Source organism: Pteropus alecto, unplaced genomic scaffold (genome assembly GCF_000325575.1).
Source record: "Pteropus alecto unplaced genomic scaffold, ASM32557v1 scaffold11, whole genome shotgun sequence".
Taxonomy (NCBI): Eukaryota; Metazoa; Chordata; class Mammalia; order Chiroptera; family Pteropodidae; genus Pteropus; species Pteropus alecto.
The window spans coordinates 10407047-10425090 of record NW_006431956.1 but is presented as its reverse complement, the minus strand read 5'-3'; the positions used below and the strand labels follow the sequence as shown (position 1 = coordinate 10425090).

Here is an 18044-nt window from a genome sequence, read left to right as displayed (position 1 = left end):
TGCTATTGTTAGTGTTTATATAAATCACTAACTTCCATTTATAAATTGATACATTATGGTTATTTAATGTAAATACATTACAAGTTAGCCAGTAATGTGGTTCAAAAGTTAAGTCAGAACTAAAGATAAGTTATAAGACAAAACACCTAAAAATTACAAAAACAATAAAAGTAAGCAAGATATGTTAAATAACAAAAGACCTTCACAGTATCAGATATCCAAATGTATGATATAAACTATAAAGAGTTAAATGTTTATTATTTTAATTAAGATTATATCTTTAATTACTATCTAATAACTGGTAAATTCGGAGTCCACTGAATACATCTTATACCTCTCTACCTTTTTGTGTTCTCTCATTGCCCTCCCTTCTTTCCTCTATTTATCCAAATTCTTCTTAACTTTCAAGATCCGTTTTCCTCTAAGCACTTTCAGTCCATAAACATTTTAATAGCCTTTGAACTCCTAGTGGTTTGTTCTCTATAGTTGACATTTCATTATGTACTGCCTGTACTTTCACTCATTCGATTAAAATACCTACTATATGCTAGGCACTATGCTATATTCTAGAAATAGGACAGTAAACAAGGCAGATACAGCCCCTGCATCATGAAAGCTCCCTAGTCATTGGAGAATAGAACTTTATATAGAGAGTCAGCATGCAGTGTTGTAGAACCATGATACAAAGACTCAGTGATATGGGAACACGATACCGCTCAATTAGACCTATCCCGTGAAGCTCAGAGAGGTTCCTGTTCCAGAAATGCAGCACAGGAAGTCATACGTCACTCTCGCAGAAAGAGGATAATTTCAGAAAGAAGACAATAAAATATTGAAGAAGACATGGTGTCTAATGGGAAACACCTGACACTTTCTGCAAGCAGTTAAGTCCTCCTCCACTCTAAACTCTCAAGCTCCATGACAGCAAGGAGCATAGTATTTAGTACAAGCTCACTGAAGATTTGTTTGATGTATGATGTAATCGAGGTGTAGAAAGAGTTGGGATTAGCTGGCAACTCAGTATTTGCAAAGGAAAGCTGTAGTCCTAAAATGAAGGGACTGTTAGTTAGCAATAGACAGTCTAAGTTAGTGCATAGCATAACCTAAGCTGCCAACCCTCCTTTCTTTATGTCTCTCACACAGCGCTATCCACAGAGGTGGAATCACCATGGAATCTGCCACAGGACTTTGTTGCCACGATTCATAGATTACTAAAAAAACACTCCTGACTTCTTTAGAAATGTGGAGAGATGCACTAATCGGGAAAATGTAAATTTTAAGCCTATTTCTTCATTGCTAATAAATAGGTTTTAAATATTTGTTTTAACTAAAATTCACCACCAAAGATTACAAATAGGAATGTGTTACATATTTATCTCTTACAGAGATAAGATTGCTAACATCGTTAGGATTTTAATTATTTATTTTGATTATACATATGAGGGTGAATCATAGGGGTTTTCTCCACTTCGCCCCTGTGATCTATAATTAGTAAAAACAGATCACCAACCTTGTAGCAGCCTCTGAGTCAGGGATGTGATTCAGTTAGAACAATCGTAAGCAATTCTAGCCTATTTTGGTAAGCATGTTTTGCAATCTCCATAAAAAATTAACAGAGTAGGCGTTCATAATTAACTGATGAAAATTTAGGAGTTCCAAAAATAGTTACTATCATGTGTTGAAGACTATTATGACTTTTTAGTCAAGGTCCTAAAAAAATGAAATGAAAAGAAAAAAAGAATGCTTTGCCACGATAGCTTTGTTTGAAACCATTAAAATGCAAATATTGTCAGAAATAAGCAAAAGTTGAAGTGAAATTAACTGGCACTCAGGATTCCTGTATAGGTCAGCTCTGTACGCAACAATTGCGCCTATGAATTTTCTCTGAGCAAATGAACAGTAACCATTTGAAGCTACTGGCCAATTATATCTTAGCTACGTAAGTTACCACATTGTTTTTCTTTTCTTCCAGCTCTCAAATCTTATGTTAAATAAAAAGTCAATAGCTGTGACTGCTTATGACATTTGAAAAGGCAATCCTGAATCTGAGTGACAGGTTTCTCTATATATCGATCCACTAGCAGTCAGTTTGGAAGTAGCTGCCTCTACTTGGCTGCTAGTCTGCCACCTGGCCACTGAAAAGGCTCTTTGCTGTGGCAGCATGCAAGCCTGTTTACAAGCCTGCTCTGAACTTGCTTCAGATAGAATATTATCTTCTGTGCCTTTATGTTTCGATAGCTGGAAACTGAAGCTGCTATTTCTTGCAAAAATTTCCTACTCAGATTAAGGCACACTGATTTTTCTAAAAAAATAAATGTAAACACTGAACACATAAGATAGATACTCATAAAATTAAAAATTCTCAAGGTCTCTTATACATAAAATATTGGTTTTCAAGAGGGCTGGAACATGAATGGGGGGAACACATCTTTATTTTTACTAACTCCAACTAAAATTTGGTATTTTCTTCACTCGTGAATATGGGCAACCAATCATAGGTATTAGTAGTACCTGTTACTTACAAATAACAATAGCAAATATTTTAATAACACATTACAGTGCTGTGACTATCTCAAAGATATCATTTATGCTTATTGGTCCTTTGGAATGATAGTAGTTTATTTCAATTCTCTATTTGACTTTGTCATTTAACATACATTTATTAAGTCCCAATTTTAGATTTAAAAAAATATTTTAATAATTAGTATTATTTCATTTGTCTTGTAACTCTATTTTGTTTTTTTTTACATTTAAAATAGTATTCTGAGAAGTAATTCAGAAGTTTATCGGACTACCAAGGAGGTCTGTGACATTCACAAACACTGACAAACACATAATTAAGACCCCCTGATCGCAGAGAATTCTACTCTTAATTTAGAATGTCTCAGTTTTCAAAGAGGGAAAAACTGTTGTTAACCAAGTCTGATCTCTCGAGAAGAAGATTCTGAATGAACAGATTTTTGCAATAGTTTTAAAGATTTCATGTTTGAATAAAAATTATTATTAATTAGGAGACTTCATCTAGCTAGTTTTGTTTCATAAAAATCAAATTACATTTCTAATTAATTATTTTAGCAACTTAAAATTCAGCTATTAAATATGATTTTGAAATTCCTGAATTATTTTAGGCATGAGGGAGTGATTTCCATAACTACAGTTACTATTACTAAGATATTAACAAGCTAAGTTAGAAAAATAACATACAAAACAGCAGAAATTGCTGAACATAATCACACTCCCTTTCTAATATGAGTGTAACAGGTCTGTGGATTTATTAATATGTAGAGATGAAAATCTGTAATTTGTATGATTTCAGAGCCATTAGAAAACTTTGATACACAGTAATACCTCTGCCCCCTGAATATGAGAATAGTTTAAATTCTAATAACAGAAATTGAATGTAGCAGTTAAGACTGTGGATTCTGGTTAGAAATGGCTTTTAATCCTGATTATACCACTTATTATTTATGTGATCTAGGTCTCAATTTCCTGGTCTGTAAAAATAGGACAAAGTATCTACCCCACAAATTTATTTTGAAGACTAAATGAGTTGGTGTATGTAAAAGCACATTGTCTGGGGGAAAAAAAAAAGAATCAGCCAATAACTAGAAGCTACACAAATAGCAGCAGTAGTGGAGAAGTGAAATAGCAGCAAAAATCGCAAGACTGATGTTCTCTAGAGCTGACCATATGCATCTCTTGTAAAGTAAAAACTTCTGAGAGCAACTAAACGAAGGCGTTAGCATCCTAACGGAAATATTTTCTCTATTACAGAAGGGACTCCAGTGACACTGGCTGCATAGGAGGTCTAGTGGGTAGCAGGGGAGGCAGGTACCTGAAAGGGGTAATAGACATGGGAAAATAAGTAAGAGGTTAAAAAAAAAAAACTCATTTAAAAATCTCAAAAATATGCCTGGAACAAACATTGCCATGTTCTCCAGGATGACAAAAGGGAACATTTAGAATATACAAATCAGGGCATTGTGATCTTGTGGCAACTAATTTGATAAAGCTCTGGATGTGTCTCTATCTTGCATGACTACAGCTTGAAATGCAAAGATCAACTTTTCTCCCTTGATTTGGTCAAGGTCAATAATACAATATAGCCCAAACTATGCAGATTAAATTGTTAAGGGACTGAAACAATTCTTAGAAAACAAATAAGTTCCGGTACTAAAAGTTTAGTGTAATTGACTTACAGTCCAAAGTCCATACGACAGTTTTTGAAAAATCAATTTTCTATATCCAGATTCTATGTATCCTCTCTATCCATATTCTTTACATCCTTTTCTCTGAAATAATAAAGTGCAGCAATGTGACTAAAATAACATCAGCTATTCTATAAACTGAAGAGATCAAAATATGCCTAAATCCGAAAATCCCACTCTAACAGTGAGGCACGTATCGTGGTGGCAAATACAGTAGTTGTAAATCTCAGATTAGGACAGTGGTAAACATGTGTGAAGGACTGGGTAGTGGCAAGTTGGGATGATGGAGAATGCTCATTTTTGCCAGTTGACAACTGAGGCTCATTGTTCTCGAGATAGGGGAAAAAAAAGATGACCCAGAATAGCTGCAGTCTGCTAAGTAGGCAAAGGAATCTGGCCTTTCATTTCTTGATTTGACATTTTCCACTGCCTATTGAACAAAATCTGTTATTTCCATATTCAATATGATCTTTACATAGAATTTCCAGGAAGTCAAGTATAAGAGCTCTAAATTAGAAGTCAGATGAATTGGATTTATATTCTTTTTTTTTTTTTTTCTTAGAATACCATGTGAGCTGGGGCAAGAAATATAACCTCATAATCTTAGTTCCTTCAGCCATAAAATGAATAGCTTAGATTAAGTGTATTTCAAGGATCCCACAAGCTCTAAAATTCTCTGAATCACTAAGCAAGATAAAGCAATGAACTAATTTAATTATAGTCTTTCTGCATAACTAGCCTGCTATAATCAGGAAGGCTCTCCTGAAATACATTATATTTCTTCACTTCTGGCTTGAATATATTATGTTTTCCATCATGATGGTATAATACATAGTCCTGAATGCTTTCCGTCAATAGATTCAAATTCCCTACAGCATACAGTCATCTTGATTAAAATATCAACAGTTTATTACAGATGGAGTGGTTTCAAAACACGATAATGCTCTTTGGGTAGCAGGTGTGCCTGCATTTTATTCAAATCGCTAGCTGAAAACATGCAGAGGGCTTTTGTTTCTGTATGAGGCTAGATAGACTTACTTATGACAAAAAAATTGTCAGATGCAGGTAAATTTAAAAATTGTCCTCAAATTCTTTTTAATGTATTAAAATCTACTTATTGCTCATCCATAATTAACTCCATCAGAAAACAAGTGACTGAAAAATAAGTAAAATTAAGTTATATTTGTAAAAACAAGTTAGTTTTTTTGTTGTAGAACACTTACTCTACACTTGAACACTTGCTTCACTTTTTAAATCTTAGATGGTCTGAAAAGCAATACATTTAAATTTAATAAGAAATTTAATACTGAATGTAAATGAGTTAAAAGGTAGATAAAAATGATAAATGTTATAAAGAATAAGTACACTACTATAAAAATGATTATCAATATCTAATCTTCCTCCATATAGAAAGACAGAAACCAAACGAATTGTGTAACATTCTAATCCTAATTTTTATAATTTCTGAGTTCAGGTCCTAGCTCATCCACTTACTCATAACCTTTGACTTACTGTATTGTGAGTGACTTATCCATAAAACGAAGGCAGTGGAAAAGCAGAGATCACAACCAGTTCCTATGGGCAAATTCCACTAACAAAGTAGCTCGGTTCAATCAATGAGAGACAGGTAATCATCCTTCTACCTGACAAACTCTTCGATCATGTAATAAAACTAGTTATTTTTTACAGTTGTTATTTCTCTTGAAAACGTTTAGCTACTTAATTTCATTGTGTATTTATATATATATATAAATGTAGTTGTTTTAACTACATTTGTTTAGTGAAAAGTAGTTCATGTGTGACCAAAAACAAGAAATATAGATGAAAAGTATAATACATACAATAGGTAAAATACTACTGCTCTTTATTAAATGCTTCCTAAAGCAATAGTTTTTCTTTGTTGGGGTTTGCCTAAATTCACTCCTTTATTACAGGAGTATTTTAAGAATCACACACATCCATTCTAAAAACTATTAATCATTCTGCTTTCCTAAAAAAAAAAAAAAAAAAGATTCCATGCAATGAATATGGATCTCAGTAAAATAGAATCTCCATCTTATCACGAGAATGAAACACTATTATCAGTGAGGAACACTTGCAGATACAGGTGAGGGGTGAACACATAAGTTTTGGATGAAAACATACCTGGACTCAAACTCCCAGTCTGTCACTGAGTGGGTAGCCATAGAATGGTTAGGGTATTTCTATGAGACTCCCTTACCACTCCCCTTTAGTAAAATGGGGCTCACAGTATTTGAGTCAGACAGTTGTGCCAAGAAATACATGAAATTGTTTTTTCGTTCAATAACTGGTATACAGTTGGTGTTCAATAAATATATCTATTATTATATCTATAAGTGCATCTATTAGTATATATTATTGTGGTTGTGATCAATAGTACCTTTTAAAACTATACTGTCATTGAATTATTTTTCAATGGTTATGTGTCCTTTTCGTGCGACTGCACGTTATATTTCAAATTTAGATTACAGATTCTCCAGCTTAGATCTTAATGTTGTTCATGTACTACATTATGGCCATTCCTTTGTCCCAAAGGTTGCCCTGAGCTCTGCAGTGGGCTCCGGGTGCATGCAATTCCTTTCCTGAAATCCCTTCTCTGAAAAGCTGGAAGAGGGTATAGAGGTTAAAACCTCAAGACCTTACTCTCAAGACTTTATCATTTATCTGTTGAACTAGAGTAAATAGAAATGAACAGCCACTGAGCAGAAAGAGCTTCTGGAGCTGTGAGGGATACTGAGTAAGAATAACCATGGAGGAAAAAAGTGGTCACAGAAAGTTTTGTGAAAGGCTGAATCTACCAGCTTGTGCTGGACTTGGTATGAAGGTAAAAAAGGGAAACACAGAAGGAGGCTTTAGGCAGGGGAGATGAGCAGGGGCGACGCATGCATAAATTGGGACCATTTTAAAAAATGAGGAGTAAAGAAAGACAAAATTAAAGGCAGAATCCCTGCCCCTATCATGCTTGCCATCTGGCTGGGAGGCTTTCAAACTAATGAGCAGGGTAAAATCCAGCATGGTTCCACACAGAGAGAAGCCTAAGAAGTACTTTGTAATGATGATCAAAAATATGCATCGTATTAACTAGCAAAATAAAATGATTGTCGTAAAATTCATGAAAAAAAAAAAAAAGAACTAATATATGTTTTCTCTCCTTAGTAATACATGTCACTATATAAGAAGAGACATATTTTTTTTAATTAGATATTTTTAATGTGGTAGGAAGACAGGTTTTTTTATAATGCTGTTAAATGTCCATAGGAATCAATTGGCAAAACCATAAGAGTTCAACGAGACTTGTTAGGAAGACATAGCTCAAAATAATTTAATTGTACATTTTATAGTAATATAAAGTTTGTTACTATAAGAGGTGAAATGTAAATATGAGTGAAGCAAATAATAAAAGTCTGCAGAGCTGTACCAACTTCTGGACATGGTACATATCATATAATCAAGTATTGCATTCAACAGAATACTAGTAAAACGCTCCTGTGAGAACTTTAAGAATTATATTTCAGTAAGTTTCCCTATTTAAATAGAAGAATAAATCACTGTAGTATTTGCCACATGTATTTTATCAGGCTGGCTTTTCTGCATTATTATTGAAGAGCCCTCAGTTATAAAGTTAACCCCGGTTTCAGAGAAAACATGGACTATAGCGCCATTAGCTGTTCAGACACGTGAGCCCTTTGATGTTCCTGGCAGGCCCTTTCCATCTGTGCTGGGGCGCTTCTCTCAAGTTCACATGCAGTAAAATCGCAGTGGCCTCTGCAGCATGTTTTTAAAGTCAGCTTTCCTAAAATTCTAACTAGATTCTTGAAATAAACACACGTGCACACATAAACGCACGTGCACATCACACATATACTCATCTCCTTTTTGCTGCTATTTTCACTTGCCAAAGAGTAAAGGTATATGAACCAGGTCTCATTAATATTAATATATACATTGTTATTTTGCTCCTTGAACACTGTCACTTTATTATTCTAAATTAAAGCCCTGACAGAAACATCCAATTAATCCTCAGTAAGAAAATGCATTACTGTGTCACAGTTCATAAGCAGTTCAGTGTAATCACACCTTGATTGTTTTCCTGAGCAGTTCAGTACTTTGCACGGTGTGCTTAGAACCAGAATGTCTATTATCAGTTACCTTAACGGTCACTCACATATGAGTTAAAATAGTCATTCTTCTTCCACATGTACAAATAATCCACTTACTGAGAAGGACAGGGAAGGAAATCAGAAAGATTAGACTTTCTAAAGTGTCTTAGACTGATCGATATCATAAAAGGAGTCTCTGGGATTCAGTCATAATCAGAGAAGATGACACTGATCTCAGAGCTGGTTCCCAGGCCCAGTTTACCGAACTCCACAGAGATTTTGAATCACAAGTAGTAACTAAAGGGAGCTTCCTCTGACCTGGTGAACAGAGTTGTAATAAGCTCCTTTAGCCCTGTACTACCTGTAGGAAACTTTACTAAACTCAGAGGTATCACAGGCGAACATCCTACCTTAATGAGAATCTGAATAAATCCCGTGGCTTTGACAGATGTGAAATACTAGAAGCTCACGGCCCGTGCGGTGCTCAATTCTTGCCACACAGCACTCGTGAGGTGTGTGCCTCACCTCAAAGGCCCCCTGGAGTAGCCTCCAGATACAAGAGGTGCCCTAGGAACAAGCACGGGATCAGACAGAACAGAAACAACAAGGAGAGAATCTTAGAGTTTTTATTAATTAAAATATAGTTGCTATACGAATGGCCAAAAGGCACTCGAAAAGATGTTCAACATCACTAATATCAGGGAAATGCAAATCAAAACCCTAATGAGAGATCACATCACACCTGTCAGAAGAGCTTTTGCAAAACAAAACAAAACAAAACAAAACGAATAACAATGTTGGTGAGGATATGGAGAAAAGGGAACCCTGTGGTATTGTAAACTGGCGCAGCCACTAAAGAAAACAGTATGGAGGTTCTTCAAAAAGTAAGAATAGAACTACCATACAACCCAGCAATTCCTCATCTGGGCATTTATCCGAAAAAATGAAAGCAGTAATTCAAAAAGATAATATGCAGCCTTGTGTTCACTGCAGCATTATTTACAATAGCCAAGATATGGAAGCGACCTAGGTGTTAATCGATGGATGAATGGTTAGAGTTTTTAATAACGTTTCCTATGCTCTGAGCTGCCAGAGCTGTTTCCATTTGAAATAGAAAGGAAATCGAACAGCCTTGCCTCCAGCTCACTGACAGAACAATTTCCAACTGTGTTCTTTGAGCAAAGTACTTCACAGTATGCAGATTAACTGATCTGGCAGGATGTTTACGCCCTTGAATCAACAAGATAGTTATAGAAATTATTTAATGGACACCTGGAACTACCCAGTTATTGTAGAACAATGCCAAGATTACCTTTGAAATATGAGTAAATAAAGGAACTTTAGAAAATTCAGTCATCTGGTGTGTGCATAAATAAAATACTGAGAATTTTAATATGCAGTATGACAAGAAAGATATTGTTTTATATTTGTGCATCCAAATATCCAAAATATTTTATAAATGTAGGGCTGGGTGTTTGGGTGGAACTTAGACCTCCCTTTCTCTGGCTTGGCAGAGCTGGTTTAGAGAGCTTTGTTTTCTCATAGGCCTATGGAATTTCAATGTTTAGAAATCTTTTTCCTACTCTGTAGCATCTAGGGATCCAGGGCTCCTTCTTTGTTCTGCTAATGCCCTTTGTCTCTTCACCAGTAAGTCTGAGAACTGACCTCAGCTCTTCATGGCAAAAATGAGCCATGCCCAACACTTTAACATATATGATCTTACAGTGACATCTGCACGGCACTTCTACAGCTTTCTAAGCATGCTCCTTGTATACACATCACCTCATTTGATCTCTACAAGCCCCGTTTGGCACACAGGGAAAAATTTATTATCTCTGTTTGACAGATGAGGGTTTTGAGAATCTGAATAGATCAAGTGAATGGCAGAATTCAAGGTTACTGATTATAACTGTGTGTCATTTAGGAAAGGCACCTGATGGCAGCATACATTATCTATCTATCATCTATCTATCTATCTATCTATCTATCATCTATCTATCATTATCAAAATATTAGGTCTTTTCTATCATCTATCTATCATCTATCTATCTATCATTATCAAAATATTAGGTCTTGATTACTCAGTGTTATAAGTTGAATTCTGTCCCCTAAAGATGTTAAAGTCCTAAGCTCCAGTCCCTATAACTGTGACCTTATTTAAAAATAGAATCTTTCTCAATAGGTCATTATGGTGTACCCTAATTCAATATGGTTGTTTCCTAATATAAAAAGGAAATTTGGGCACACAGATAGACATGCCTGGATGGCATACAATGCGAAGACACAAGGAGAATACCATCTGCAAGGCAAGGTATGTCCGAGGCTACCTGAAGCCAGGAGAGGGGTATGGAACAGAAGGTTCTCCCTCACAGGCCTCAAAAGGAACCAATCTCACTGTCACCTCCCAAACTGTGAGACAAAAAATGTCTCTTGTTTATGCTATCCAGTCTGTGGCGCTTTGTCATGGCAGTGCTAGGAGACAAATGTGCTCATTAAATGTTTGACTTACTTGCTGTGGCACCACGGTGACTCTCCAGAGCTCTCCAGCTGCTGTCGGGGAAGACAACATGATGCTCACTGTAAATGATTAGAGTGACTGTAACAAGCTAATAACTTACCATTTTCATTTCTGAGTGTGTGGTCTTTGGGAGGTCTTAGGCTTTGATGAGAACTCACCCCCAAAACCCAATCAAAGTTTTCAGCCAGGGAGTTTTGCCAGCCACACAACCCTTTTTCAAAAGCACAGGAATTACAGCTTTGCTCTGGTTTATAACATTTATGACATTCCTGATAGCCATGTGGGGAGTAATCTCAAAAACAGATAACAAAATAAAGGATGAGGACACAGTTCAAACACATTAGTGAAATTAAAAGGTAGCAAGAGTGGATTCACTTCAATATGTAAAGAAACGTGTTCTTGAAAGTCTGAGTTATCTGAACCCCAGCTCTCTCTCTCTCTTAATCCTCTGAAGGTTTCTGGCCTATAGATCACTCACAAGCATCATTCAAAATGGGGTGGGGGAGGGAAGGAAAAGAAAGAGAAAGAGAAAGATATAATTTCATTGATCTAGAAAAGTACCCCAAGTCTCCTCAGATACAGTATTTCTTATAAACTATGTTCAAAGACGTAAATTAGATCTAAAAGCCAAAGTGGGGCTTTCCATTTTTTTTTTTAATCTGAAACAAAATCTTCAGGGCACTAAGAGCCTATGTATTATGGAGCATTGAGAAGTACATTCCATTAGCAGCCATGCACCCCAATACTTATCAGAAGCCAAACATATCTATGACACTTCCTTAGAAGCAGGGGTATGAATATGCAAGTAATATCTAACTATCCAACAGATTTTTCTCCAAAATGCATATTTTTATGTCAATTGTTTTAAATTTTAGAAGGTCAACCATAAAGACTTTTTTCACAAAACTTAAAGAGCGATGCTTCCGACGACCTGAGTTTGAACCCTGATGCTGATGCTTATCAGTGATGTGAGCTGGATCATACTCTTGGTGAGCTTAGTTTCCCTATCTAAAAAGAGAGAGCAAAATGAAGCCTAAAGAAGTTAAGCTAATGAAAAAGACTGCTGTTTATACCACCAATGCCTAGAGCAGTGCCTGGCTCTTAGTAGGTGATCAGCAAATATTAGTCAAATAAATAAATGAGTAAAATAAAGAGCTTTCAAAATGATAAAGCAGTTCAATAAGCACATTCAAGGTATTATGATCCTGCTCCAATATTACAACAGAATCATAGGTAACGACATTTCAGAAGGGGAAGTGGTCGAGAGATCTGGCTTGGAACATCAGCTTTGCATTCGCTCTGTAACTCTCTAAGATCGGAAATTTTCTTCCTTTCCATCTTCCCCATGGGCCAGGTAGAGGAGCTGCTGATTCTACTCCCTTCTTCACTTCTCAGTGGTACCCTTCCACGGCCTGAGGCAAGCTGTCTGTCTGGTGGTTGAGGATTGGTTTGGATCAGAGGTAGGGGTGATTCAGAGATCTGTTGGAAAATGTTCTGGGAGCTGGAAACTCCCATGAATAAAGTCTCATATAGAAGCTTTGATGTCCTGGATCAGCCTCACATGTGAGAAAACAGATAGTGAAGAAGCAAGAGACGGGAGATGGATGAGATGCCTGTAGAAACCGCTGGGGCGGAAACTGGTATTCTAAAGGCTCCTGGCCATTTCCTGAGCTAACCTGTTCCAGGACTGCTTGTGCAAGATTGCCTAATTAAGTGGCCTTTACACTCGGAAAGCTTTTCAGAATAAGTTTCAACCACGCATTCTGCATCTAATGAAACTTTCTATCTGGGTTAACTGCTAATATTTCCCTTTCTTGCAGTTTTGGATTAAACTATTTTTACTTAGGTGCCTGGTTTTGTTTTAGCAGATTGTGGCGGGGAGCCGAAAGACCTCTAATGTTTCAATTACAGAGTTTGACTCAGAACATTAAAACATTTAGAGCTACACAGAAATGGAGATCACTTATGTTAACCCTCTCACTTATAGATGAGAAAACTGAGGGTTCTAGATATTAAATGACTTGCTGGTTTTCGAGAGCAAAGATACAATTTGCACTCAGGTCTAGTGTATACAAAATTATTATTTAAATCCATCAACTCGAAAAGAAGAGCAGTGGTATCAGGTCAATGATCACAATGCACAAGACCACCAGGAAACAGAAATCGTGGTGTTGACTACCAGATGCATTATTTCTCATGTGGCTGTTGAGAACCTGAGAAATTACTAGGTCATTTAACTTCATGCAACTTGGCATTTCTATTGATTCTGTCAATTCCAGTTCTTTTGGGGAATAAAAACAAACTGATTCTGAAGATGCTGTTCTCCAAAGCAACTAAATCAAGCTAAACTCTAATTCTTTTAAAACCAACAAGAAAATAATTTGGACATGTTTCTAAATGGAACTACATTACAGATTCCAATACATTATAAATCGATGTATCTAATATTTTAGAATAATCAAAATGATTGTTCTACATTTTTGAAACAAATAGTTGCATAATTTTTAAATACGATAATAATTCAAATACCACACGAGATTAATTTTGAATAGAAATCTCTTTACATTAATGAAGTTTCATTGCTATAATGCATTTTACCCATAAAATAACACAGAATATTTTTTGATAAGTGTCAAGGGAAATTATCAACTAATATTATTCACCTATTTCCAAATTATTTTACCTGCCTGTTGGTTGGTCCAAAGAAATCAGCGACCTAGGAGTAGGGTGTATATCTCTAAGGGATTCTGATATGAAAGCTCTTATGAAATTGTGTAACTTTAATTTTCACAAAAATAAATGTTGTTTATATTAGGAGTGGCTCTCTTGGTGGGCAGTTTAGATTTGTAAAAAAAAAAAAGATTAAATTGCATGGGATATAAAACAAAAACAACAAACGAATAAGTAAAGCAAATTAAAACAAAAAACCTCATAGATGCAGACAACAGAATGGTGGTCACCAGAGGGAAGGGGGTGGCGGGAGGATGACGAGGATAAAGGGGGTCAAAGTACGGTAACGGGAGGAGACTGGACTTCGGCTCACAACAGAGCATGCAGACGTTGTATTATAAAGCTGTACACCTGAAATTTACATAATGTTATTAACCAATGCTGCCCCCAATATATTTAATAAAAAATAAATACATGGAAAAATATTTTAATATGGAACTCAAAAAAAAATCACTTATGAAAGTTAAAACCTCCAACGCAAATTTTGGAGACATCTGAAACGCAACATGGTGAAATCCAACCTTTGTATCTTCCCTTTCTCATTGAACAGTCTTCCTCATCTGCGGTAACGACAACTCTATACCTCCAGTTACTCAGAGAAAAAAGAATCTTGCAAGAATCGCTGTGTAGCGGAGTCCGACTCCACCTCTGAATGTCTGACTTGACCGCTGACAGCTCTTCCCCTTGTGCTGTACATCTGGGAAAGCAGATGAGAAAAGCCAGTGCTCCCCCTCTTGGCAGCAGCTTCAAACCACACAAGTCCCGACCTGTGCACAGGCTTTCTCACCCTGGTCCCACCCTCGGACTCCCGTGAAAGTCTAGGCCAGTTTCCTTTCTCTGCTCTCTAAAACTACTTTTGGACATGCCCAGGAGCTCCCCTGATATTCCAGAAAGCCTCACTATGTCAGATAGTTTAAAACCCTTTTGGTGTTTTTGTGGTCTTAGCACCCAAAGCAGATGTGGATGAAGATCCACCCTGTGACTGAGGATGGTCCCAGCTCGAGGAGCTGTAAACATGTTATGTAACTTTTTTATCTCATAAGTCATATGTAATCTTTAAGTGAATACTATTAATTATCAATCCTACCATTAGAATATCTCATTATCTCTGCTGTTACTATGTTGGTTTGAGCCACTCTCATTTTGTGTGATTTTATTACAATGTTTTCTTTCCTGAGCTCTGTGCCCTACCTTTGCCTTGTATGGTCCGTTAAACAATAAACAATCATGGTGATATTTTAATATATATTGAATATCACTCCTCTGCCCCAAACTCTACTATATTTAATTATTATTCTCCATTACCAAGAGCTAGATCTTCTTAAGAAAATGGTCTATTTGGGGCTGAAGAAAAGAAAGTTCAAGACGAGCTTAGGATTTTCTCTTTTTGATTCCAGAAAATAATAAAGTGCTCAAAAAATTATGGTATTATAAAGAAAGTTTTAAAGAGTAATATTTTAGAGGAACTGATCGGTAAAATCAGAGGCGAGCTGAGAATCAAAGTAAGTAATGAGAAGACTTTTGCTCCTAGCATATACACGGTAAGAAAGAGTAAGAAGGTTTGAAATTATCCTTTGGCCATAGACAACTATAACCTGGACAAAATATATGAAACAAGTTTTTCAGATAATTAAACAACAGGAAGCACAGGATTATGACCTCTTAGAGAAAGGAGAAATCACCCCAGATTTCTGCTCAAGGCACTTTTTAGACTGTGGTTTCTGAAGGGTCAGCACAGCAGAAAATGGGGCTGCAGTGAGTTGAGGAGACCGAGTTTGGGGCTGCCAGAATTTGTAACGCAGGGTGGTGAAAAAAAGAGCTTTGCAGAGAAAGATATTCAGAAAATATACTTCAGTCTTTGGCTGAATTCTAATTTTTGTATGTATAAGGTAAAATCCACAAAAAGAGACAGAGAACTTCCAGAGAGAAAAATAACTAGGAGCTATAAGCTGAAAAGTTACCAGTGCTCTCAGATTTTTGAGTCCCCACCAGCCAGTGTGAAGATCCCTGGTGAATCAGTTGGGCTTTCGGTAGGACTCCAGGTAGCGCACGCCAGTGATGGGCCAAAGAAACTCTGAGAGAAAGAAGACTTTAGACCACAGATTGGCAAACTACAGGCTCGAGACCAAGTTTGGCCTACCATCCGTGTAAGTAAATAGTGTTTTATTGAGACTCAGCCATGTCCACTTGTTTGCATGTCATCTATGGTTATTTTCACACTAGAATAGCAGTTGAGTATTTGCAATCAAGACCATATGGCCCACAAAGCTAAACATATTCATGCTCTGAATATATTCTCCTCTTAAACGTGTATTTAAAATAGCTTTATTTGAAAAGAAGACTAAATAAACTTTCCCTTAAATTTAAAGATTTAAAAAGCTGCAGGAAAAATTGCTGACTTCTGTCCTCAACCTGTCTTATAAACAAACAAACGAATACCTTAAAAATAAGCATCAAAAGGACCAAACATAACTATAAGCAACTTAAATGTCTCTAGAACAAAGTTCAGTGCTTTTTAAAGGAATATACCAAACTTCAACCCTCCACAACATAGAATTCACAATGTTTAGCATCAAATTAAAAATTACAAGCATGTGAAGAAGCAGGAAAATGTGACCTATGACCAGGAGAAAAATTAGTCAAATAGAAGGAAATATAGATACAACAGAGATGACGGAATTCAGCCAAAGAAGTTAAAGCAACTATCATAAATATGCTCAATGTGTTTGTCCACAATTCTACAAAATCATAAAAAGCTATTTTTACTAACAAGCAAGTTTAGCAAAATTATATGCCATCAATATATAAAAATGAATTATATTTACATACATTAGAAATAAACAACTGGAATCTGAAAAAAAATTTAAATCCTTTAAAATAGCATTTCAAAACATGAAATTCTAGGGATAAATTCAACAAAATCCATGCTTGACCTGTACACTGACAAATATAACATTGATAGAAGCGACTCTAAATAAATGGAGATATATATCAATTTTATGGATCATAAACCTTGCTACTATTAAGAACTCAATTTTCTCCAAATCTATAACTAAAAGATAATTCCAATCAAAATGTCAGCAAGATTTAGTAAAAATTAACAAAATGATCTTAAAATGTATTTGGAAATGTAAAGTACCTAGATTAGCTATCTGGTTGGCAGACTTATAGTACCTAATTTTAATACATAATATAAAGTTATAATAATTAACATTGTGTGGTATTGATTTATATATAGACAGATTGATCAGTAGATCAGGATATATAGCTCAGAAATAGACTCACAAACTAATTATTTTTAAAAATGGTGACAAGTTATTATGCAGTATTTTCCTCCAAAGTGCATAAAATCAGTATTAATTATGAGGCAAAATCAACAAACACAAATTGGGGCATATTCCATAAAATAAAAGGCCTATACTTTTCAAAAATATCAATGTCAAAAAAGACAAAGAAAGGCAGAGTAACTGTATATTAAAGGCATCTAAAGATACATAAAAACTAAATGTAATACATGACACTTGATTGGACCCAGAACCAAGAATAAAACAAAAATTAAATAAAGGGCATTTTGGGGGCAATTAGTGTAGTTTGAATGAGGCCTAAAAATTAAAGCGTTGTATTGATGCTAAATTCCCCAATTTGATCATTAGACATTTAAGTGAATGTCCTCTATTTTAGGAAATAGACTATGGATCATTTAGAGGTAAAAGGGCATGATGGTGTCTACAACTTATTCTGAAATGATTCAGAAGAAAGTAAGATTATATATAGAACAAATGGGCAAACCAATAATAATCTTTGAATCTTTATGAAGTATAAATTATCTGTAAAGTTCTTGCAATGTTTCTGTGAATTGAAAATTACAATTTTTTAAAAAATATAAAATTTTAAAAGTCAAAAAAATGAAATCTTCCAGTGGCATTCCATCTCAAAATCAAAACGCTTAAAATGGGTCACAGGTATGGTACGGTCTTGCCCCATTTTCTCTCTCTTATCATTGCCCTCCCGTCAAAGATCACCAGGCACACATCAGTAGTTGAACAAGTTGGGTTTACTGCTTGTTGCAGAGATGGAGACCAAACACCAGGGGGAGCCACGGGGCAGTTCAGTAAGAGGGTATAAATGACCTATCAGGGGATTAGGGCTTTGGTTAGGTCTATTCTGGGAGGGTCCACGGAAGTGAGTGAAGCTTTGTTCCAGATTAGGTGTTGTCAGGAAGCGGGCCTAATTCTATGATTGGGTATCATAACAATTCTTATCTAACAAAGGGAAAATTAGAATAGGCTACAATTATAGTTGATCTCACTTACATGAATCAAGATAGGGGACATTGGTCGTTCTTGGTCATTCTTTTGGCTAAGATAACGTTCCTGTTTTGTCCATGTTCATGCACAGCTACAAAGTGGTCTCATTTTTATCTTGTTCCATCATGGTCCCAGAGTGGCTTTGTCTGATCAATGTTCT

General features: G+C 35.8%; 1 protein-coding gene across 1 annotated transcript in view; it reads right to left on the bottom strand.

The window, feature by feature from the left end:
- MALRD1 (MAM and LDL receptor class A domain containing 1) overlaps nt 1–18044 on the bottom strand; it is a 533295-nt gene that overhangs the window by 215944 nt on the left and 299307 nt on the right. Inside the window, 3 exon segments of the mRNA XM_025043397.1 lie at nt 8740–8849; nt 8852–8896; nt 10948–11139. Of these exon segments, the coding sequence (XP_024899165.1) occupies nt 8740–8849; nt 8852–8896; nt 10948–11139 (347 nt within the window).